The 24,565-nt window shown below is 39.7% G+C and overlaps 1 protein-coding gene across 1 annotated transcript in view; it reads right to left on the reverse strand.

Moving 5' to 3' along the window:
* Nucleotides 1–24,565, reverse strand: part of klf12b (Kruppel like factor 12b) — a 91,802-nt gene that overhangs the window by 42,667 nt on the left and 24,570 nt on the right. Inside the window, exon 2 of the mRNA XM_072914541.1 lies at nt 21,796–22,324. Within this exon, the coding sequence (XP_072770642.1) occupies nt 21,796–22,324 (529 nt within the window). The remainder of the gene's footprint in view (nt 1–21,795; nt 22,325–24,565) is intronic.

The raw sequence follows: 24,565 nt of genomic DNA on the forward strand, positions 1-24,565 counted from the left end.
GACAGGCGTGCTCTGTTTTTTGAGCAACTACTGCAAAAACTGTAGTCAAAGATCCTCTATTCGACAGGCGCGCCCTGTTTTTTGAGAAACTACTGCAAAAACGCTTGTTAAAGATCCTCTGTTTGACAGGAGCGATCTGTTGTTTTTTTGAGCAACTACTACAAAAACGCTGCTGCTCACTGCTCCCCTCACCTCCCAGGGGGTGGAACAAGGGGATGGGTCAAATGCAGAGGGTAATTTCACCACACCTCGTGTGTGTGTGTGTGACTATCAGTGGTACTTTAACTTAACACTTAACAGTGTTAAAGTTGTTTATACGGCCACCCTCAGTGTAACCTGTATGGCTGTTGATCAAGTATGCGTTGCATTCACGTGTGACTGGGCAGGCACGTTGTTAGAATGGATGAAAAGCGGATGTGACGACAGCTCTTCGAGGACGTTAAAGCGTCCCGGAAGAGTTAGTGCTGCAAGGGCTTCTGGGTATTTGTTCTGTTGTGTTTATGTTGTGTTACTGTTGGAATAATTGTAAGTTATCACAAAAGAAACGTTGTATTACATTATGTTCCTGATAAGAAGATGAAGGCTCTCTTTCGAGGCCTAACAAGAGGAAGACGGCTCGTGAATCTCCACTGTGATTTCAACACGGACAGATGGCAGGATCTGCTCAACTTCCAGAGGAACTCTCTTTTAAGTATTTCACAAACTCTCTTCCAACTATTCAGTAACCGAGGTCAACGCTATTTACGACCCGCTGCCCTTTTGAAGTCGCTGTGGTCAGGAGACGGGAGGGGTTTATCCATTGTCCTCCAACACCTGCCCCAGCTGGATCCAGGAAGAGCCCAAGCCCGAGAAATCCTCTTAATGGTCTTCAAAGCGACCGAAAAACAATGACTGTTTTACATACTTCCCATTCCTGCTATGACATGTGTTGGTGCGTGAACATTGAACATCTGAATAAAAGAGGAGACGAAAACCTTCTCCGTCAGAGCGTGGTGCAGGACTGTCTCTCCTCAATATTGAGTCCAAATTGAATTCTGTCTCTGTTTGATTCCTTGCCTTTTGTCTTGTTTAATAGATGTCCTCAGTGTTTGAACGTGACAGTTACGGTGCGGAATGTTCTCCCGAAATGGGTTTGTCATCCTTGTTTGGCGTGGGTTCACAGTGTGGCGCGTATTTGTAACAGTGTTACATTTGTTTATATGGCCACCCTCAGTGTGACCTGTGTAAAATATCCTCTAATTGACAGGAGCGATATGTTTTTTTTTTAAAGCAACTAATACAAAAACGCTAGTCAAAGATCCTCTATTTGACAGGCATGCTCTGTTTTTGAGCAACTACTGCAACGACGCGAGTCAAAGATCCTCTATTTGACAGGCGCACTCTGTTTATTGAGCAACTACTGCAAAAATGAGCAACTACTGCAAAAACGCTAGTCAAAGATCCTGTATTTGACAGGCGCTCTCCGTTTTTTGGGAAACTACTGCAAAAACGCTCGTCAAAGACCCTCTATTTGACAGGAGCAATCTGTTGTTTCTTTGAGCAACTACTACAAAAACACTATCCATAGATCCTCTATTTGACAGGAGCGCTCTGTTTGTTGAGCAACTACTACAAAAACGCTAGTCAAATATCCTCTATTTGACAGGAGCAATCTTTTTTTTTTTTAAAGCAACTAATACAAAAACGCTGGTGAAAGATCCTCTATTTGACAAGCGTGCTCTGTTTTTTGAGCAACTACTGCAACAACGCGAGTCAAAGATCCTCTATTTGACAGGCGCGCTCTGTTTATTGAGCAACTACTGCAAAAACGCTAGTCAAAGATCCTCTATTTGACAGGCGCGCTCTGTTTATTGTGCAACTACTGCAAAAACGCTCGTCAAAGATCCTCTATTTGACAGGAGCAATCTGTTGTCTTTTGGAGCAACTACTACAAAAACGCTATTCGTAGATCTTCTATTTGACAGGAGCGCTCTGTTTTTTGAGCAACTACTGCAAAAACTGTAGTGAAATATCCTCTATTTGACAGGAGCGATCTGTTTTTTTTTTAAGCAACTAATACAAAAACGCTAGTCAAAGATCCTCTATTTGACAGGCATGCTCTGTTTTTTGAGCAACTACTGCAACAACGCTAGTCAAAGATCCTCTATTTGACAGGCGCGCTCCGTTTTTTGAGCAACTACTACAAAAACACTAGTCAAAGATCCTCTATTTGACAGGCATGCTCTGTTTTTGAGCAACTACTGCAACAACGCTAGTCAAAGATCCTCTATTTGACAGGCGCGCTCTGTTTTTTGAGCAACTATTGCAAAAACGCTAGTCAGAGATCCTCTATTTGACAGGCGTGCTCTGTTTTTTGAGCAACTACTGCAACAATGTGAGTCAAAGATCCTCTATTTGACAGGCGCGCTCTGTTTATTGAGCAACTACTGCAAAACGGTAGTCAAATATCTTCTATTTGACAGGAGCGATCTGTTTTGTTTTTTTAAGCAACTAATACAAAAACGCTAGTGAAAGATCCTCTATCTGACAGGCGCGCTCTGTTTATTGAGCTACTACTGCAAAAACGCTAGTCAAAGATCCTCTATTTGACAGGCGCGCTCCGTTTTTTGAGAAACTACTGCAACGACGCGAGTCAAAGATCCTCTATTTGACAGGCGCACTCTGTTTATTGAGCAACTACTGCAAAAACGCTAGTCAAAGATCCTGTATTTGACAGGCGCGCTCTGTTTATTGAGCTACTACTGCAAAAACGCTAGTCAAAGATCCTCTATTTGACAGGCATGCTCTGTTTTTGAGCAACTACTGCAACGACGCGAGTCAAAGATCCTCTATTTGACAGGCGCACTCTGTTTATTGAGCAACTACTGCAAAAACGCTAGTCAAAGATCCTGTATTTGACAGGCGCTCTCCGTTTTTTGGGAAACTACTGCAAAAACGCTCGTCAAAGACCCTCTATTTGACAGGAGCAATTTGTTGTTTCTTTGAGCAACTACTACAAAAACACTATTCATAGATCCTCTATTTGACAGGAGCGCTCTGTTTGTTGAGCAACTACTGCAAAAACTCTAGTCAAAGATCCTCTATTTGACAGGAGCTATCTGTTGTTTTTTTTTTAAAGCAACTACTACAAAAACGCTAGTCAAAGATCCTCTATTTGACAGGCATGCTCTGTTTTTGAGCAACTACTGCAACAACGCTAGTCAAAGATCCTCTATTTGACAGGCGCGCTCTGTTTATTGTGCAACTACTGCAAAAACGCTAGTCAAAGATCCTCTATTTGACAGGCGCGCTCCGTTTTTTGAGAAACTACTGCAAAAACGCTTGTCAAAGATCCTCTATTTGACAGGAGCAATCTGTTGTCTTTTGGAGCAACTACTACAAAAACGCTATTCATAGATCTTCTATTTGACAGGAGCGCTCTGTTTTTTGAGCAACTACTGCAAAAACGCTAGTCAAAGATCCTCTATTTGACAGGCGCGCTCTGTTTATTGTGCAACTTCTGCAAAAACGCTAGTCAAAGATCCTCTATTTGACAGGAGCGCTCTGTTTTTTGAGCAAATACTGCAAAAACTGTAGTCAAACATCCTCTATTTGACAGGAGCGATCTTTTCTTTTTTTTTTAAGCAACTAATACAAAAACGCTAGTGAAAGATCCTCTATTTGACAGGCATGCTCTGTTTTTGAGCAACTACTGCAAAACCGCTAGTCAAAGATCCTCTATTTGACAGGCGTGCTCTGTTTTTTGAGCAACTACTGCAACAACGCTAGTCAAAGATCCTCTATTTGACAGGCGCGCTCTGTTTTTTGAGCAACTACTGCAAAAACTGTAGTCAAATATCCTCTATTTGACAGGAGCGATCTGGTTGTTTTTTTTAAGCAACTAATACAAAAACGCTAGTCAAAGATCCTCTATTTGACAGGCGCGCTCCGTTTTTTGAGAAACTACTGCAAAAACGCTTGTCAAAGATCCTCTATTTGACAGGAGCAATCTGTTGTCTTTTGGAGCAACTAATACAAAAACGCTAGTCAAAGATCCTCTATTTGACAGGCACGCTCTGTTTTTGAGCAACTACTGCAACAACGCGAGTCAAAGATCCTCTATTTGACAGGCGCGCTCTGTTTATTGAGCAACTACTGCAACAACGCGAGTCAAAGATCCTCTATTTGACAGGCGCGCTCTGTTTATTGAGCAACTACTGCAAAAACGCTAGTCAAAGATCCTCTATTTGACAGGAGCAATCTGTTGTCTTTTGGAGCAACTACTACAAAAACGCTATTCGTAGATCTTCTATTTGACAGGAGCGCTCTGTTTTTTGAGTAACTACTGCAAAAACTGTAGTCAAATATCCTCTATTTGACAGGAGCGATCTGTTTTTTTTTTTAAGCAACTAATACAAAAACGCTAGTCAAAGATCCTCTATTTGACAGGCATGCTCTGTTTTTTGAGCAACTACTGCAACAACGCTAGTCAAAGATCCTCTATTTGACAGGCGCGCTCCGTTTTTTGAGCAACTACTACAAAAACACTAGTCAAAGATCCTCTATTTGACAGGCATGCTCTGTTTTTTGAGCAACTACTGCAACAACGCTAGTCAAAGATCCTCTATTTGACAGGCGCGCTCCGTTTTTTGAGCAACTACTACAAAAACACTAGTCAAAGATCCTCTATTTGACAGGCATGCTCTGTTTTTTGAGCAACTACTGCAACAACGCTAGTCAAAGATCCTCTATTTGACAGGCATGCTCTGTTTATTGAGCAACTACTGCAACAACGCTAGTCAAAGATCCTCTATTTGACAGGAGCGATCTGTTTTTTTTTTTAAGCAACTAATACAAAAACGCTAGTCAAAGATCCTCTCTTTGACAGGCGTGCTCTGTTTTTTGAGCAACTACTACAAAAACACTAGTCAAAGATCCTCTATTTGACAGGCATGCTCTGTTTTTTGAGCAACTACTGCAACAATGCTAGTCAAAGATCCTCTATTTGACAGGCGCGCTCTGTTTATTGAGCAACTACTGCAAAAACGCTAGTCAAAGATCCTCTATTTGACAGGCGCGCTCCGTTTTTTGAGAAACTACTGCAAAAACGCTTGTCAAAGATCCTCTATTTGACAGGAGCAATCTGTTGTCTTTTGGAGCAACTACTACAAAAACGCTATTCATAGATCTTCTATTTGACAGGAGCGCTCTGTTTTTTGAGCAACTACTGCAAAAACGCTAGTCAAAGATCCTCTATTTGACAGGAGCGATCTGTTTTTTTTTTTAAGCAACTAATACAAAAACGCTAGTGAAAGATCCTCTATTTGACAGGCGTGCTCTGTTTTTTGAGCAACTACTGCAACAACGCGAGTCAAAGATCCTCTATTTGACAGGCGCGCTCTGTTTATTGAGCAACTACTGCAAAAACGCTAGTCAAAGATCCTCTATTTGACAGGCGCGCTCTGTTTATTGTGCAACTACTGCAAAAACGCTCGTCAAAGATCCTCTATTTGACAGGAGCAATCTGTTGTCTTTTGGAGCAACTACTACAAAAACGCTATTCGTAGATCTTCTATTTGACAGGAGCGCTCTGTTTTTTGAGCAACTACTGCAAAAACTGTAGTGAAATATCCTCTATTTGACAGGAGCGATCTGTTTTTTTTTTAAGCAACTAATACAAAAACGCTAGTCAAAGATCCTCTATTTGACAGGCATGCTCTGTTTTTTGAGCAACTACTGCAACAACGCTAGTCAAAGATCCTCTATTTGACAGGCGCGCTCCGTTTTTTGAGCAACTACTACAAAAACACTAGTCAAAGATCCTCTATTTGACAGGCATGCTCTGTTTTTGAGCAACTACTGCAACAACGCTAGTCAAAGATCCTCTATTTGACAGGCGCGCTCTGTTTTTTGAGCAACTATTGCAAAAACGCTAGTCAGAGATCCTCTATTTGACAGGCGTGCTCTGTTTTTTGAGCAACTACTGCAACAATGTGAGTCAAAGATCCTCTATTTGACAGGCGCGCTCTGTTTATTGAGCAACTACTGCAAAACGGTAGTCAAATATCTTCTATTTGACAGGAGCGATCTGTTTTTTTTTTTTAAGCAACTAATACAAAAACGCTAGTGAAAGATCCTCTATCTGACAGGCGCGCTCTGTTTATTGAGCTACTACTGCAAAAACGCTAGTCAAAGATCCTCTATTTGACAGGCGCGCTCCGTTTTTTGAGAAACTACTGCAACAACGCTAGTCAAAGATCCTCTATTTGACAGGCGCGCTCTGTTTTTTGAGCAACTACTGCAAAAACTGTAGTCAAATATCCTCTATTTGACAGGAGCGATCTGGTTTTTTTTTTTAAGCAACTAATACAAAAACGCTAGTCAAAGATCCTCTATTTGACAGGCGCGCTCCGTTTTTTGAGAAACTACTGCAAAAACGCTTGTCAAAGATCCTCTATTTGACAGGAGCAATCTGTTGTCTTTTGGAGCAACTAATACAAAAACGCTAGTCAAAGATCCTCTATTTGACAGGCACGCTCTGTTTTTGAGCAACTACTGCAAAAACGCTAGTCAAAGATCCTCTATTTGACAGGCGCACTCCGTTTATTGAGCAACTACTGCAAAAACGGTAGTCAAATATCTTCTATTTGACAGGAGCGATCTGTTTTTTTTTTTTAAGCAACTAATACAAAAACGCTAGTCAAAGATCCTCTATTTGACAGGCGCGCTCCGTTTTTTGAGAAACTACTGCAAAAACGCTTGTCAAAGATCCTCTATTTGACAGGAGCAATCTGTTGTCTTTTGGAGCAACTAATACAAAAACGCTAGTCAAAGATCCTCTATTTGACAGGCACGCTCTGTTTTTGAGCAACTACTGCAAAAACGCTAGTCAAAGATCCTCTATTTGACAGGCGCGCTCTGTTTATTGAGCAACTACTGCAAAAACGCTAGTCAAAGATCCTCTATTTGACAGGCGCGCTCTGTTTTTTGAGCAACTACTGCAACAACGCGAGTCAAAGATCCTCTATTTGACAGGCGCGCTCTGTTTATTGTGCAACTACTGCAAAAACGCTTGTCAAAGACCCTCTATTTGACAGGAGCAATTTGTTGTTTCTTTGAGCATCTACTACAAAAACATTATTCATAGATCTTCTATTTGACAGGAGCACTCTGTTTGTTGAGCAACTACTGCAAAAACTGTAGTCAAATATCCTCTATTTGACAGGAGCGATCTGTTTTTTTTTTAAGCAACTAATACAAAAACGCTAGTCAAAGATCCTCTATTTGACAGGCGCGCTCTGTTTTTTGAGCAACTACTGCAACAACGCGAGTCAAAGATCCTCTATTTGACAGGCGCGCTCCGTTTTTTGAGAAACTACTGCAAAAACGCTTGTCAAAGATCCTCTATTTGACAGGCGCGCTCTGTTTATTGAGCAACTACTGCAAAAACGCTAGTCAAAGATCCTCTATTTGACACTAGACACTAGACACTAGCAATTTGGCGAAGGTGAAACCACACAATGGCGCGCCTTCAAACATATTGTCCGCTGTCCACATCCCGTATGAATTTCAAAGCGATGAAGAGTAATGAGCAGTTATTGCTGCGTCTACTTATCCTGCACGTGGACGCTATGCTAGCGAGGAAGGGGGCGGTGGGGGGGGATGGGGGGGGCGCCATCTTGCCGGCCCTATGGAAAGGCTGCAATTAGGAAGTGTAATTAGTTGTAAATGCAGGGCTGGCTGTGAGAGGCGACACAAAGGAGGACTGCTGGAGAGGTGGGCAGAGCGGCGGATTTGTCCTTTTCTTTTTCTTCCCCTCTCCTGTTGTTTCCAGTCATACCCTGTTTCCATGGCAACCTGCTGCCGGAGACAGGGGAGGCAGCAGTGAAAGGAAGTGTATCCGCCCTCTCTTAAAGAGGATGGTCGACCTGCGTGTGTGTGTGTGTGTGTGTGTGTGTGTGTGTGTGTGTGTGTGCGCGCTCGTGGGCGTGTGGAAAGTGTTTTTGTATCAGTGTTGTTGAAAGCTTTTTACACGCGCTTTTTCTTGCTGCCTTTAAAAAAAAAAGGGACTCAAGCGCGGTCTTGAACTCGCCGCTGTCGTGCGGCCGCGGGGGCTTTCAGGTGTGGGGTCACGCGGATGAGTCACTTTATTAGGTACAGTGGCATTGAAAAAAAAAAAAAAAAAAAGCAAAGTGCCGTTAAAAAAAAAAAAAAGATAGGATGGAATTAGGGATGTCCGATAATGGCTTTTTTGCCGATATCCGATATTGTCCAACTCTTAGTTACCGATACTGATATATGCAGTGGTGGAATTAACACATTATTATGCCTAATTTGGACAACCAGGTATGGTAAAGATAAGGTCCTTTTTTTTAAAAATGAATAAAATAAGATAAATAAATTAAAAACATTTTCTTGAATAAAAAAAGAAAGTAAAACAATATAAAAACAGTTACATAGAAACTAGTAATGAATGAAAATGAGTCAAATGAAGTGTTGAAGGTTAGTACTATTAGTGGACCAGCAGCACGCACAATCATGTGTGCTTACGGATATATATGTATATGTATATATATATATATATATATATATATATATATATATATATATATATATATACATATATATATATATATATGTATATATATATATATATATGTATATATATATATATATATATATATATATATATATACATATATAAGTGGGGAGGAGTATATTTACAGCTAGAATTCACCAAGTATTTCATATATATATATATATATATATATATATATATATATATATATATATATATATATATATATATATATATATATATGTATATATATATATATATATATATAAGAAATAATTGACTTTCAGTGAATTCTAGCTATATATATATATATATATATATATATATATATATATATATATATATATATATATATTTATATATAAGAAAGAATTGACTTGCAGATTGTATTGATATATATATATATATATAATGTAGGAACCACAATATTAATAACAGAAAGAAACAACCCTTTTGTGTGAATGAGTGTAAATGGGGGAGGAAGATTTTTTGGGTTGGTGCACTAATTGTAGGTGTATCTTGTGTTTTTTATGTTGATTTAATTAAAAAATTAAAAAATAAAATTAAAAAATGTTACCGATAATAAAAAAAATTATACCAATAATTTCCAATATTACATTTTAAAGCATTTATCGGCCGATAATATTGGTAGGCCGATATTATCAGACATCTCTAGATGTTATTGCGAGTTAAAAATCACGTTTTAGCGAAAAAGATGTTTGTAAAGTTGCACGAGAGCTTAGTTTATCGTAGGTTGTGCTTTTTTTTTTTTTTTTCATATCCAAAATTAGAGACGTCCGATAATATCGGACGGCCGATAAATGCTTTAAAAATGTGATATCGGAAATTATCGGTTTCAAAAAGTAAAAATGTATGACTTTTTAAAAGGCCTCTTTGTACACGGACGTAGGGAGAAGTACAGAGCGCCAATAAACCTTAAAGGCACATAATATCTACGGCTTTCCACACACACAAGTGAATGCAAGGCATACTTGGTCAACAGCCATACAGGTCACACTGAGGGTGGCCGTATAAACAAGTTTAACACTGTTACAAATATGTGTGAACCCACACTAAATAAGAATGCAAACACATTTTGGGAGAACATCTGCACCGTAACACAACATAAACAGAACAAATACCCAGAAACCCTTGCAGCACTAACTCTTCCGGGACGCTACAATATACACCCCCCACACACCTCAACCTCCACATGCTCTCTCAGGGAGAGCATGTCCCAAATTCCAAGCTGCTGTTTTGAGGCATGTTAAAAAAAATAATGCACTTTGTGACTTCAATAATAAATATGGCAGTGCCATGTTGGTATTTTTTTTTTCCATAACTTGAGTTGATTTATTTTGTAAAACCTTGTTACATTGTTTAATGCATCACAACAAAATTAGGCACAATAATGTGTTCATTCCACCACTGTATATATCGGTATCGCTTGATATCAGAATCGGTAATTAAGAGTTGGACAATATCGGAATATCGGCAAAAAAGCCATTATCGGACATCTCTATCCAAAATCATTATTTTTGAGGAGCAAGATAGTAATGTCTATTATATTATTTGATCAATTATATTAGTTTGAAATATGTGAAATTTTTTAAATTTGCAAATTCATAAAAAATATATATATATTTAAAAAAAAAAAATCACACGTACATAAAACAGTGCTTTGTTGATGCAGCATCATGCTGTGGGGGTGTTTTTCAGCGGAACTGGGAGACTAGTCAGGACGTGGGGGGTCGCGTCTTTATGCGGGCTCGTTCCTCCCGGGATGCAGACGGACAACTCCGGACGATGCGTGCAGGTGGGAGATGATTTATTGCTCATAAATCAAACACCGTAGAGGAGAACAGGCAAAAACAAAACAAAAGGGATGCGTGCCGATCGCACGGGAAGCTAAGGCCAAAAACAAGAATACCCACGTATTTGGTATATGTTGCATATAGCAAACAATGAAGCCAGCCATATATATATATATATATATATAAATTGAAGTGAAGTGAATTATATTTATATAGCGCTTTTCTCTAGTGACTCAAAGCGCTTTACATAGAGAAACCCAATATCTAAGTTACATTTAAACCAGTGTGGGTGGCACTGGAAGCAGGTGGGTAAAGTGTCTTGCCCAAGGACACAACGGCAGTGACTAGGATAGCGGAAGCGGGGATCTGAACCTGCAACCCTCAAGTTGCTGGAACGGCTGCTCAACCAACCGAGCTATACCGGTTTACTGAAAGGTGAAACAAAATCTGTTATTCAAAAATCCAATTCAGCTGCTACAGGGCCAAGCTGTGCACCTTGGAAAACTTAGAATAGCTAAAAAAAAAGCCATTCTTGAAGTCACATTTTGTGACTCAATATTCATAATTGTCATACAAGCGTAAAAAGAAGTTAACCACTGTTAGTAGTCGTAGTAGTAGTAAAGGTAGCTTAAACTGCAAAATGGTAACCAAAGCAGTATCTGAAGCTAAAGTAAAAATGTTTTTTATAAATATATATATATATATATACATACAGCAAAAACGTCTCAACGAACATTGGACACAAATTCCTCAATCTGATTGACAAACACTTTCCCAAAGACAACACCCTAAGAAAAGCATTCAACAAGAACAACATTAAATTGAGCTACAGCTGCATGAACAATATACGACAAATCATCTCAAACCACAACAAAACAATTGCAAATGAGCCGTCGGCCCCCAGACAGAGCGACTCCAAAACCAACAAAGGATGTAACTGTCGAAAGAAACCTGATTGCCCTCTCAACGGGGGGTGCTTACAAACATCAGTTGTCTACCAATCTAAGGTAATACGCAAGGACATTAACACATCCGACACATATGTAGGATTAACCGAGGGAGAATTCAAAACCAGATGGAACAATCACAAGGCTTCTTTCAGGAACCAAAACCTGCGGAATATCACAGAACTCAGCAAACACATTTGGGACCTCAAAGACAATAATGTTGAATATTCAATAACATGGCAAATTCTTGCATCCAGCACACCTTACAATAGTGGTAATAAAAGATGCAACCTATGCTTGAAAGAGAAACTGTTTATTATTTACCGTCCAGACCTGTCATCCCTCAACAAGCGCAGCGAATTTGTATCAGCATGCCGCCACAGACGGAAACACCTCCTAGGTAACACATGAGCCAATCACCACGCCCCTACGCCAGCCTGTACCCACCCACTCTGTGCCCTATATAAACCATGGTATGCGAATGCTTCCATTAAAATCTCCTGATGATTGAGGGAACCCCTCATGAAACAGGCCTGTAGAGATGAAGTAGTCTTGTGATTTTTTTCCCACACATACATATATTGCGCTCTACTACGGTATCGAGCACTATTTTTTGGATAACCTTATTAAGACATATATATATATATATATATATATATATATATATATATATATATATATATATATATATATATATATATATATTTTATAAAAAACATTTTTACTTTAGCTTCAGATACTGCTTTGGTTACCATTTTGCAGTTTAAGCTGCCTTTACTACTACTACTACGACTACTAACAGTGGTTAACTTCTTTTTACGCTTGTATGACAATTATGAATATTGAGTCACAAAATGTGACTTCAAGAATGGCTTTTTTTTAGCTATTCTAAGTTTTACAAGGTGCACAGCTTGGCCCTGTAGCAGCTGAATTGGATTTTTGAAAAACAGATTTTGTTTCACCTTTCAGTATTATTATTATTATGATGATGATGCCTATTATGATATTGTAATACGGTGCATGTGGTTTGCAGTGTACTAGCAGCTGCATTCATTTGTGCGTGAAAATACTGGTAATATTTGTTGGTATACTGTAGTACAGACAGTTGACATTGTATAATTTTGATACATCTGTCTATTATATTATTGTATTATGTTTGAATGCATGACAGTCTGCATACTGCACGTGTTTGTTTAGGTGCCTCCCATCGTCATGACCACACCCTCTTATGCAAGTCCTCTTTTTCCCTTGTCCTATTTTCTTTCACGCCCTGAAGAAATGAGGAAAGAAGTATCTCTGAGGACGACCCCGCCTTTTAACTAATTACACACACTGGCGTGTACGGCATGTGGCACGCTGCATGTGGTACGTGCACGGACATGACGTCCGTCAACAAGCAACGAAACGGATACTTAATAAGTGCGTGTAGGAGGTGGACAAGAGCAGCCTGTGTAGGTTCCCTCCCTGTCAGTTGCTAGTAAAACTCCACCCAGAGAGAAGGGAGCGCTTACGCCCTGGCAGGAGAAAATGTTTGACATTGTACAATTTTAAACCTTCATTTCCCCGGACAGAAGAAGTCAAACAAAAGCAAATCTTGTGAGACTCAAGTAGGGCTGAAACGACGCGTCGACGTAGTCGATGTCATCGGTTACGTAAATACGTCGAGGACGTTTTTGTTCGTCGACGCGTCGCATATTTACGTCACACTACCGTCATGGCGGAGCGCAAAGCAGACGATGCGAGCGGTGCGAGCAAGGGGGAAAAAACACGCCAAAAGTCGTCAAAAGTGTGGGAGTATTTCAATAAACGGCCTAAGAAGAAACGCTACTTTTACTCCGCTACTTTTATCTACATTCAGCTCGCTACTCGCTACTAATTTTTATCGATCTGTTAATGCACGCTTTGTTTGTTTTGGTCTGTCAGACAGACCTTCAAAGTGCCTGCCTTACTGGTGACGTTTCACTTCGTTCCACCAATCAGATGCAGTCACTGGTGACGTTGGACCAATCAAACAGAGCCAGGTGGTCACATGACCTGACTTAAACAAGTTGAAACAAGTTATTCGGGTGTTACCATTTAGTGGTCAATTGTACGGAATATGTACTGTACTGTGCAATCTAATAATAAAAGTTCAAATCAATCAATCAAGATACTTTTTTATTTCAACCGTACATCCCGTCAAAAGCCTAAAGACTGACTGCACAGTTCCTGTCTTCACAATAAAAGTGCCGCTCCATCGCGCCTGCGCTTTCAAAAAAAAGAGTCTCCGAAAGCCAGCGCAAACAAGCTAGCAAGCTACGGAGTTTGCCGCCAATGTATTTCTTGTAAAGTGTATAAAAACGAATATGGAAGCTGGACAAATAAGATGCCAAAAAACAACCACTTTCATGTGGTATTAGACAGAAAGGAGGAACTTTTTTTCTCCTCCATTTGAAAACGTGGACGTTATCATCACTACTGTCTGATTACAATCAATGCAAGTCATCAGAATCAGGTAATACACCAACTTATATTCTTGTCTTCATGAAAGAAAGGAATCTATATGTGTTAAACATGCATGTATATTCATTAAAACACCTTTAACATGTAAACAAAAACGGCAAAATAAATAAATATAAATTATATACTGTATATATCAATGTATGTGTATATATATATATATATATATATATATATATGATATGTGTGTGTATGTTACTCAGTACTTGAGTAGTTTTTTCACAACATACTTTTTACTTTTACTCAAGTAAATATTTGGGTGACTACTCCTTACTTTTACTTGAGTAATAAATCTCTAAAGTAACAGTACTCTTACTTGAGTACAATTTCTGGCTACTCTACCCACCTCTGCTAATAATGTTGTTGTATGCACACTGTGTCGAGCGGGAATGGCCTATCATAGCAGCACAACGGCAGCGTTCTTGCCATCACCATCAACTAGTCAATCGTCCGCGTGAGTATACGTTGTCATCATTACACAAAAACATGAATGTGTCATTTGTATCTGCGTTGTAAATTCATAAACTAAAGCACCGTTTTGCTCTGAGAGGAGAGTTTGGCGTGCCTGTTCAGTGTTTACAAAGACGCGCTCCTCTTTAACGCTAACGTTAATTAGTTGTGCAAATACCTTTTACAACATTAACAGTTACGTATACTATGTACAAACCAACAATTAACTTTCACTTTAATCATACTATCATTGTTGTGTTATTAAGCAAAATAAGCAAAAGTTTTACTTTTGTTGAAATGTTTACACTGTTGTTACAGAATATTTAGTTTTGCACTTTTTTGTATTGGATGTTTATCTTTATTTTTGCACATTTGAGCAAATAAGCAATACTTTTACTTTTGTTGAAATGTTTACACTTGTTACAGAATATTTCCGTTTTGCACTTTTTTGAATTGGATGTTTATCTTTATTTTTGCACATTTTAAAGCAAAATAAGCAATACTTTTACTTTAGAAATGCTTATACTATTGCAGAATATTAAGATTTGCACTGGATGTTTACTTTTGTATTTGCACATTAAAAAGCAAATAAGCTACTTTTAATTTTGTTAAATGTTAAAGTTTTAAATGTTTACATTGTTACAGAATATTTTGTCATGTTGTTGTCAATGTTGACTGAGTGGCCATACTTTTTTTTTTGTAAATAAAAGCCATGCCTTTTGAAAAAACTGGCCTACATTTATTTTTTCATCTTCATTTTAAATAAAAAAAATAATCGGTAAAAGGAAAAATAATCTACAGATTAATCGAAAAAATAATCTATAGATTAACCGATTAATCGAAAAAAATAATCTATATATTAATCGATAGAAAAATAATCGTTAGCTGCAGCCTTAGACTCAAGTTTTTTGAGCATCTAAAAGCTTTTCAGAGTTTTTTATGCGTTTACAAGTAGAGATGGGCGATACGGCCTAAACTCTACGTCGCGATACATACTCTATATTGCCAAAAGTAATATTTTGCCAAAATATATATTTTTTTTAAATACAAATAATTATGACTTTATTCTTGAAAGTCAACAATTTTCCTTCAAAAATACAACTTTTTTTTTTTTCCCTTGTAATATTTATTTTTTCTTTGAAAAATCTACAAATTATTTCTCATTAAAAAAAAAAAATTCTGATATTCTCAAAAGTTACTGTTTTCTCCCCTTTTTTAACAAATCACAATCATTTTTTTGGGACTTGCATCTTGTATCACTATATTTTTGTAATTCTACAAATTCTCTATTTAGAATATTACAAATATACTCTATATTGCCAAAAGTATTTGGCCACCTGCCTTGACTCACATATGAACTTGAAGTGCCATCCCATTCCTGACCCATAGGGTTCAATATGACCTTTTTGCAGCTATTACAGCTTCAACTCTTCTGGGAAGGCTGTCCACAAGGTTGCGGAGTGTGTTTATAGCAATTTTCCACCATTCTTCCAAAAGAGGTCACACACTGATGTTGGTGGAGAAGGCCTGGCTCTCAGTCTCCGTTCTAATTCATCCCAAAAGGTGTTCTATCGGGTTCAGGTCAGGACTCTGTGCAGGCCAGTCAAGTTCATCCACACCAGACTCTGTCATCCATGTCTTTATGGACCTTGTCATGTTGGAAGAGGAAGGGGCCCCGCTCCAAACTGTTCCCCACAAGGTTGGGAGCATGGAATTGTCCAAAATGATTTGGTATCCTGGAGCATTCAAAGTTCCTTTCACTGGAACTCAACTCCTGAAAAACCAACCCCACACCATAATTCCTCCTCCACCAAATTTCACACTGCAGTCCGAAACGTAGCGTTCTCCTGGCAACCTCCATACCCAGACTGGTCCATCAGATTGCCAGATGGAAAAGTGTGATTCATCAGTCCAGAGAAGGCGTCTCCACTGCTCTAGAGTCCAGTGGTGATGTCCTTTACACCACTGCATCCCACGCTTTTCATTGGACTTGGTGATGTATGGCTTAGATGCAGCTGCTCGGCCATGGAAACCCATTCCATGAAGCTCTCTGCGTACTGTACGTGGGCTAATTGGAAGGTGGCATGAAGTTTGGAGCTCTGTAGCAAGTGACTGTGCAGAAAGTCTTTGCACTATGCTGACCTCTCTGTCAGTTTACGTGGCCTACCACTTGGTGGCTGAGTTGCTGTTGTTCCCAAACTCTTCCCTTTTCTTATAAAAAAGTTGACTTTGGAATATTTAGGAGCAATCAATATATCAATACATGTGATGATAACCATAGAACAGCAAATGGAACTAATCACGACATGTGATAATCGTAGAACAGGAAATGGAACTAATCATGACATGTGATGATAACCATAGAACAGGAAATGAAACTTGTCACGACATGTGATGATAACCATAGAACAGGAAATGGAACCAATCATGACATGTGATGATAACCATAGAACAGGAAATTAAACTAATCACAACATGTGATGATAACCATAGAACAGCAAATGGAACTAATCGCGATATGTGATGATAACCATAGAACAGCAAATGGAACTAATCACGACATGTGATGATAACCGTAGAACAGGAAATGGAACTAATCACGACATGGGATGACAACCATAGAACAGGAAATGGAACTAATCACAACTTGTGATGATAACCATAGAACAGCAAATTGAACTAATCGGGACATGTGATAATCGTAGAACAGGAAATGGAACTAATCATGACATGTGATGACAACCATAGAACATGAACTGGAACTAATCACGACGTGATGATAACCGTAGAACAGGAAATGGAACTAATCATGACATGTGATGATAACCATAGTACAAGAAATGGAACTAATCGGGACATGTGATAATCGTAGAACAGGAAATGGAACTAATCATGACATGTGATAATCACAGAACAGGAATTGAACTAATCATGACATGTAATGATAACCATAGAACATGAAATGGAACTAATTGCGACATGTGATGATAACCATAGAACAGGAAATGGAACTAATCACGACATGGGATGATAACCATAGAACAAGAAATGGAACTAATCGGGACATGTGATAATCGTAGAAGAGGAAATGGAACTAATCATGACATGTGATGATAACCATAGAACTGGAAATGGAACTAATCGTGACATGTGAGGCTAACCATAGAACAGGAAATGGAACTAATCACGACGTGTGATGATAACCATAGAACAGGAAATGGAACTAATCTCGACATGTGATGATAACCATAGAACAGGAAATGGAACTAATCACGACATGTGATGATAACCATAGAACAGGAAATGGAACTAATCTCTCCAGGTAATGATAACCATAGAACAGGAAATGGAACTAATCACGACATGGGATGATAACCATAGAACAAGAAATGGAACTAATCGGGACATGTGATAATCGTAGAAGAGGAAATGGAACTAATCATGACATGTGATGATAACCATAGAACTGGAAATGGAACTAATCGTGACATGTGAGGCTAACCATAGAACAGGAAATGGAACTAATCACGACGTGTGATGATAACCATAGAACAGGAAATGGAACTAATCTCGACATGTGATGATAACCATAGAACAGGAAATGGAACTAATCACGACATGTGATGATAACCATAGAACAGGAAATGGAACTAATCTCTACAGGTAATGATAACCATAGAACAGGAAACGGAACTAATCATGACATGTGATGATAACCATAGAACAGGAAATGGAACTAATCATGACATGTGATGATAACCATAGAACAGGAAATGGAACTAATCGGGACATGTGATAATCGTAGAACAGGAAATGGAACTAATCACGACATGTGATGATAACCATAGAACAGGAAATGGAACTAATCTCGACATGTAATGATAACCATAGAACAGGAAGTGGAACTAATCGCGACATGTGATGATAACCATAGAACAGGAAATAGAACTAATCATGACATGTGATGATAACCATAGAACAGGAAATGGAACTAATTTTGACATGTAATGATAACCATAGAACAGGAAATGGAACTGATCTCGACATGTGATGATAACCATAGAACAGGAAATAGAACTAATCTCTTCAGGTAATGATAACCATAGAACAGGAAATGGAACTAATCACGACATGTGATGATAACCATAGAACTTGAAATGGAACTAATCGAGACTTGCGACGATAACTATAGAACAGGAAATGGAACTAATCACGACATGTAATGATAACCGTAGAACAAGAAATGTAACTAATCATGACATGTGATAATAACCATAGAACAGGAAATGATGCTAATTGCGACAAGTGATGATAACCATAGAACAGGAAATGGAACTAATCGCGACATGTGATGATAACCATAGAACAGGAAATGGAACTAATCAAGACATGTGATAATCGTAGCACAGGAAATGGAACTAATCATAACATGTGATGATAACCGTAGAACAGGAAATGGAACTAATCGCGACATGTGATGATAACCATAGAACAGGAAATGGAACTAGTCATGACATGTGATGATAACCACAGAACAGGAAATGGAATGAATCTCGACATGTGATGATAACCATAGAACAGGAAATGGAATGAATCTCGACATGTGATGATAACCATAGAACAGGAAATGGAACTAATCATGACATGTGATGATAACCATAGAACAGGAAATGATGCTAATTGCGACAAGTGATGATAACCATAGAACAGGAAATGGAACTAATCAAGACATGTGATAATCGTAGCACAGGAAATGGAACTAATCACGACATGTGATGATAACCGTAGAACAGGAAATGAAACTAATCACGACATGTGATGATAATCATAGAACAGGAAATGGAACTAATCAGGACATGTAATGATAACCATAGAACTGGAAATGGAACTAATCATAACATGTGATGATAACCATAGAACAGGAAATGGAACGAATTGCGACATGTGATGATAACCGTAGAACAGAAAATGGAACTAATCACGACATGTGATGATAACCATAGAACAGGAAATGGAACTAATCATGACATGTGATGATAACCATAGAACTGGAAATGGAACTAATCGTGACATGTGAGGCTAACCATAGAACAGGAAATGGAACTAATCACGACGTGTGATGATAACCATAGAACAGGAAATGGAACTAATCTCGACATGTGATGATAACCATAGAACAGGAAATGGAACTAATCACGACATGTGATGATAACCATAGAACAGGAAATGGAACTAATCTCTACAGGTAATGATAACCATAGAACAGGAAACGGAACTAATCATGACATGTGATGATAACCATAGAACAGGAAATGGAACTAATCATGACATGTGATGATAACCATAGAACAGGAAATGGAACTAATCGGGACATGTGATAATCGTAGAACAGGAAATGGAACTAATCACGACATGTGATGATAACCATAGAACAGGAAATGGAACTAATCTCGACATGTAATGATAACCATAGAACAGGAAGTGGAACTAATCGCGACATGTGATGATAACCATAGAACAGGAAATAGAACTAATCATGACATGTGATGATAACCATAGAACAGGAAATGGAACTAATTTTGACATGTAATGATAACCATAGAACAGGAAATGGAACTGATCTCGACATGTGATGATAACCATAGAACAGGAAATAGAACTAATCTCTTCAGGTAATGATAACCATAGAACAGGAAATGGAACTAATCACGACATGTGATGATAACCATAGAACTTGAAATGGAACTAATCGAGACTTGCGACGATAACTATAGAACAGGAAATGGAACTAATCACGACATGTAATGATAACCGTAGAACAAGAAATGTAACTAATCATGACATGTGATAATAACCATAGAACAGGAAATGATGCTAATTGCGACAAGTGATGATAACCATAGAACAGGAAATGGAACTAATCGCGACATGTGATGATAACCATAGAACAGGAAATGGAACTAATCAAGACATGTGATAATCGTAGCACAGGAAATGGAACTAATCATAACATGTGATGATAACCGTAGAACAGGAAATGGAACTAATCGCGACATGTGATGATAACCATAGAACAGGAAATGGAACTAGTCATGACATGTGATGATAACCACAGAACAGGAAATGGAATGAATCTCGACATGTGATGATAACCATAGAACAGGAAATGGAATGAATCTCGACATGTGATGATAACCATAGAACAGGAAATGGAACTAATCATGACATGTGATGATAACCATAGAACAGGAAATGATGCTAATTGCGACAAGTGATGATAACCATAGAACAGGAAATGGAACTAATCAAGACATGTGATAATCGTAGCACAGGAAATGGAACTAATCACGACATGTGATGATAACCGTAGAACAGGAAATGAAACTAATCACGACATGTGATGATAATCATAGAACAGGAAATGGAACTAATCAGGACATGTAATGATAACCATAGAACTGGAAATGGAACTAATCATAACATGTGATGATAACCATAGAACAGGAAATGGAACGAATTGCGACATGTGATGATAACCGTAGAACAGAAAATGGAACTAATCACGACATGTGATGATAACCATAGAACAGGAAATGGAACTAATCATGACATGTGATGATAACTATAGAACTTGAAATGGAACTAATCGAGACTTGCGACGATAACTATAGAACAGGAAATGGAACTAATTTCGACATGTGATGATAACCATAGAACTTGAAATGGAACTAATCGAGACTTGCGACGATAACCATAGAACAGGAAATGAAGCTAATTGCGACAAGTGATGATAACCATAGATCAGGAAATGGAACTAATCAAGACGTGATAATCGTAGCACAGGAAATGGAATTAATCATAACATGTGATGATAACCATAGAACAGGAAATGGAACTAATCACGACATGTGATGATAACCATAGAACAGGAAGTGGAACTAATCGCGACATGTGTTGATAACCATAGAACAGGAAATGGAACTAATAACATGTGATAACCATAGAACAGGAAATGGAACTAATAACATGTGATGATAACCATAGAACAGGAAATGGAACGAATCATAACATGTGATGATAACCATAGAACAGGAAATGGAACTAATAACATGTGATGATAACCATAGAACAGGAAATGGAACTAATCACGACATGTGATGATAACCGTAGAACAGGAAATGGAACTAATCATAACATGTGATGATAACCATAGAACAGGAAGTGGAACTAATCGCGACATGTGATGATAACCATAGAACAGGAAATTGAACTAATCGGGACATGTGATGATAACCATAGGACAGGAAATGGAACTAATCAAGACGTGATAATCGTAGCACAGGAAATGGAACTAATCATAACATGTGATGATAACCATAGAACAGGAAATTGAACTAATCGTGACATGTGATGATAACCATAGAACAGGAAATGGAACTAATCATGACATGTGATGATAACCATAGAACTTGAAATGGAACTAATCGAGACATGTGATGATAACCATAGAACAGGAAATGGAACATACCTTTGCCCTGGCTCTTGGCGTCGTCCAGCAGAGGTAGCATGATGGCGTTGTTGAGGCTGGAGGTGGAGCGCACGGCGGTGGTGTACATGAGGGGCAGCGACTGCACCACTACGGGGATGCGGTGCACGTGACCGCCCAGCTTGCCCAGAGCCTGCAGGCCCAGCGGGCTGGACGGCGGCGGCGGCACAGAGTGCAGGATGTGCAAATATGGCTGACCTCTCATCCCGCCGCCGGGCGCCACCAGAGGGCCCGGCGAGAGCAGCGAGGAGGCGGAGGTGATGACGGACGGCGACGAAGACGAAGAGGACGACGACAGGGACGACGGCGAGAAGGCGGATCTCCGCGGCGAGGACGACATGATGTGGGAGGAAGAGGAGGGGCGGGGCTTGTTGATGGACAGGTCCACCGGCTCGGTCTGCGTGTGGAAGTGCAGGTCGTGAGCCAGAAGGTCTTCTGGGGGCTCCGCCTTCACTCTGCTGAGGAAGAAGGGCACGCCGTCCATCGCCGAGTACGGACGCACTTTAGGAGACTGAGGGAGGACAGACGGAGACGTCAATTAGAGACACATCAGGACTTTCAAAATAAAAGCATTCTTAATGAAAGCTTGGATTTAGTTGATTTAGATCTCACACAAAATCAATAGTAACTCACTTTAGGAATACAAACATCCGTCATACTCACTCTTGCTTTTACGTCCAAAATCAATAGTGTGCCTCAAATACAAACCCCGTTTCCATATGAGTTGGGAAATTGTGTTAGATGTAAATATAAAAGTTGAATATGCTACAAAGACAACATATTTCATGTTCAAACTCATAAACATTTTTTTTTTTTTGCAAATAATCATTAACTTTAGAATTTGATGGCAGCAACACGTGACAAAGAAGTTGGGAAAGGTGGCAAAAAAGACTGATAAAGTTCATCAAACACTTATTTGGAACATCCCACAGGTGTGCAGGCTAAATTGGGAACAGGTGGGTGCCATGATTGGGTATAAAAGTAGATTCCATGAAATGCTCAGTCGTTCACAAAACAAGGACGGGGCGAGGGTCACCACTTTGTCAACAAATGCGAGAGCAAATTGTTGAACAGTTTAAGAACAACATTTCTCAACCAGCTATTGCAAGGAATTTAGGGATTTCACCATCTACGCTCCGTAATATCATCAAAGGGTTCGGAGAACCTGGAGAAATCACTGCACGTAAGCACCTTCGATCCCTCAGGCTGTACTGCATCAACGAGCGACGTCGGCGTGTAAAGGATATCACCACATGGGCTCAGGAACACTTCAGAAAACCCACTGTCAGTAACTACAGTTGCTCGCTACGTCTGTAAGTGCAAGTTAAAACTCTCCTATGCGAGGCGAAAAAACGTTTATCAACAACACCCGGAAACGCCGTCGGCTTCGCTGGGTCCTGAGCTCATCTAAGATGGACTGATACAAAGTGGAAAAGTGCTCTGACGAGTCCACATTTCAAATTGTTTTTTGGAAACTGTGGACGTCGTGTCCTCCGGACCAAAGAGGAAAAGCACCATCCGGATTGTTCTAGGCGCAAAGTGTGAAAAGGCAGCATGTGTGATGGTATGGGGGTGTATTAGTGCCCAAGACTTGGGTAACTTACACATCTGTGAAGGCACCATTAATGCTGAAAGGTACATACAGCAACATCTGTTGCCATCCAAGCAATGTTACCATGGACGCCCCTGCTTATTTTCAGCAAGACAATGCCAAGCCACGTGTTACATCGACGTGGCTTCATAGTAAAAGAGTGCGGGTACTAGACTGGCCCGCCTGCAGTCCAGACCTGTCTCCCATTGAAAATGTGAAGCCTAAAATAGCACAAGGGAGACCCCCGGACTGTTGAACAACTTAAGCTGTACATCAAGCAAGAATGGGAAAGAATTCCACCTGAGAAGCTTCAAAAATGTGTCTCCTCAGTTCCCAAACGTTTACTGAGTGCTGTTAAAAGGAAAGGCCATGTAACACAGTGGTGAACATGCCCTTTCCCAACTACTTTGGCACGTGTTGCAGCCATGAAATTCTAAAGTTAATTATTATTTGCAACAAAAAAAATAAAGTTTATGAGTTTGAACATCAAATATGTTGTCTTTGTAGCATCCATCCATCCATCCATCTTCTTCCGCTTATCCGAGGTCAGGTCGCGGGGGCAGCAGCCTAAGCAGGGAAGCCCAGACTTCCCTCTCCCCAGCCACTTCGTCCAGCTCCTCCCGGGGGATCCCGAGGCGTTCCCAGGCCAGCCGGGAGAGATAGTCTTCCCAGCATGTCCTGGGTCTTCCCCGTGGCCTCCTACCGGTCGGACGTGCCCGAAACACCTCCCTAGGGAGGCGTTCGGGTGGCATCCTGACCAGATGCCCGAACCACCTCATCTGGCTCCTCTCCATGTGGAGGAGCAGCGGCTTTACTTTGAGCTCCCCCCGAATGACAGAGCTTCTCACCCTATCTCTAAGGGAGAGACCCGCCACTCGGCGGAGGAAACTCATTTCGGCCGCTTGTACCCGTGATCTTGTCCTTTCGGTCATAACCCAAAGCTCATGACCATAGGTGAGGATGGGAACGTAGATCGACCGGTAAATCGAGATCTTTGCCTTCCGGCTCAGCTCCTTCTTCACCACAACGGATCGATACAGCGTCCGCATTACTGAAGACGCCGCACCGATCCGCCTGTCGATCTCACCATCCACTCTTCCCTCACTCGTGAACAAGACTCCGAGGTACTTGAACTCCTCCACTTGGGGCAAGATCTCCTCC

This window comes from Nerophis lumbriciformis, linkage group LG13 (genome assembly GCF_033978685.3).
Source record: "Nerophis lumbriciformis linkage group LG13, RoL_Nlum_v2.1, whole genome shotgun sequence".
Taxonomy (NCBI): Eukaryota; Metazoa; Chordata; class Actinopteri; order Syngnathiformes; family Syngnathidae; genus Nerophis; species Nerophis lumbriciformis.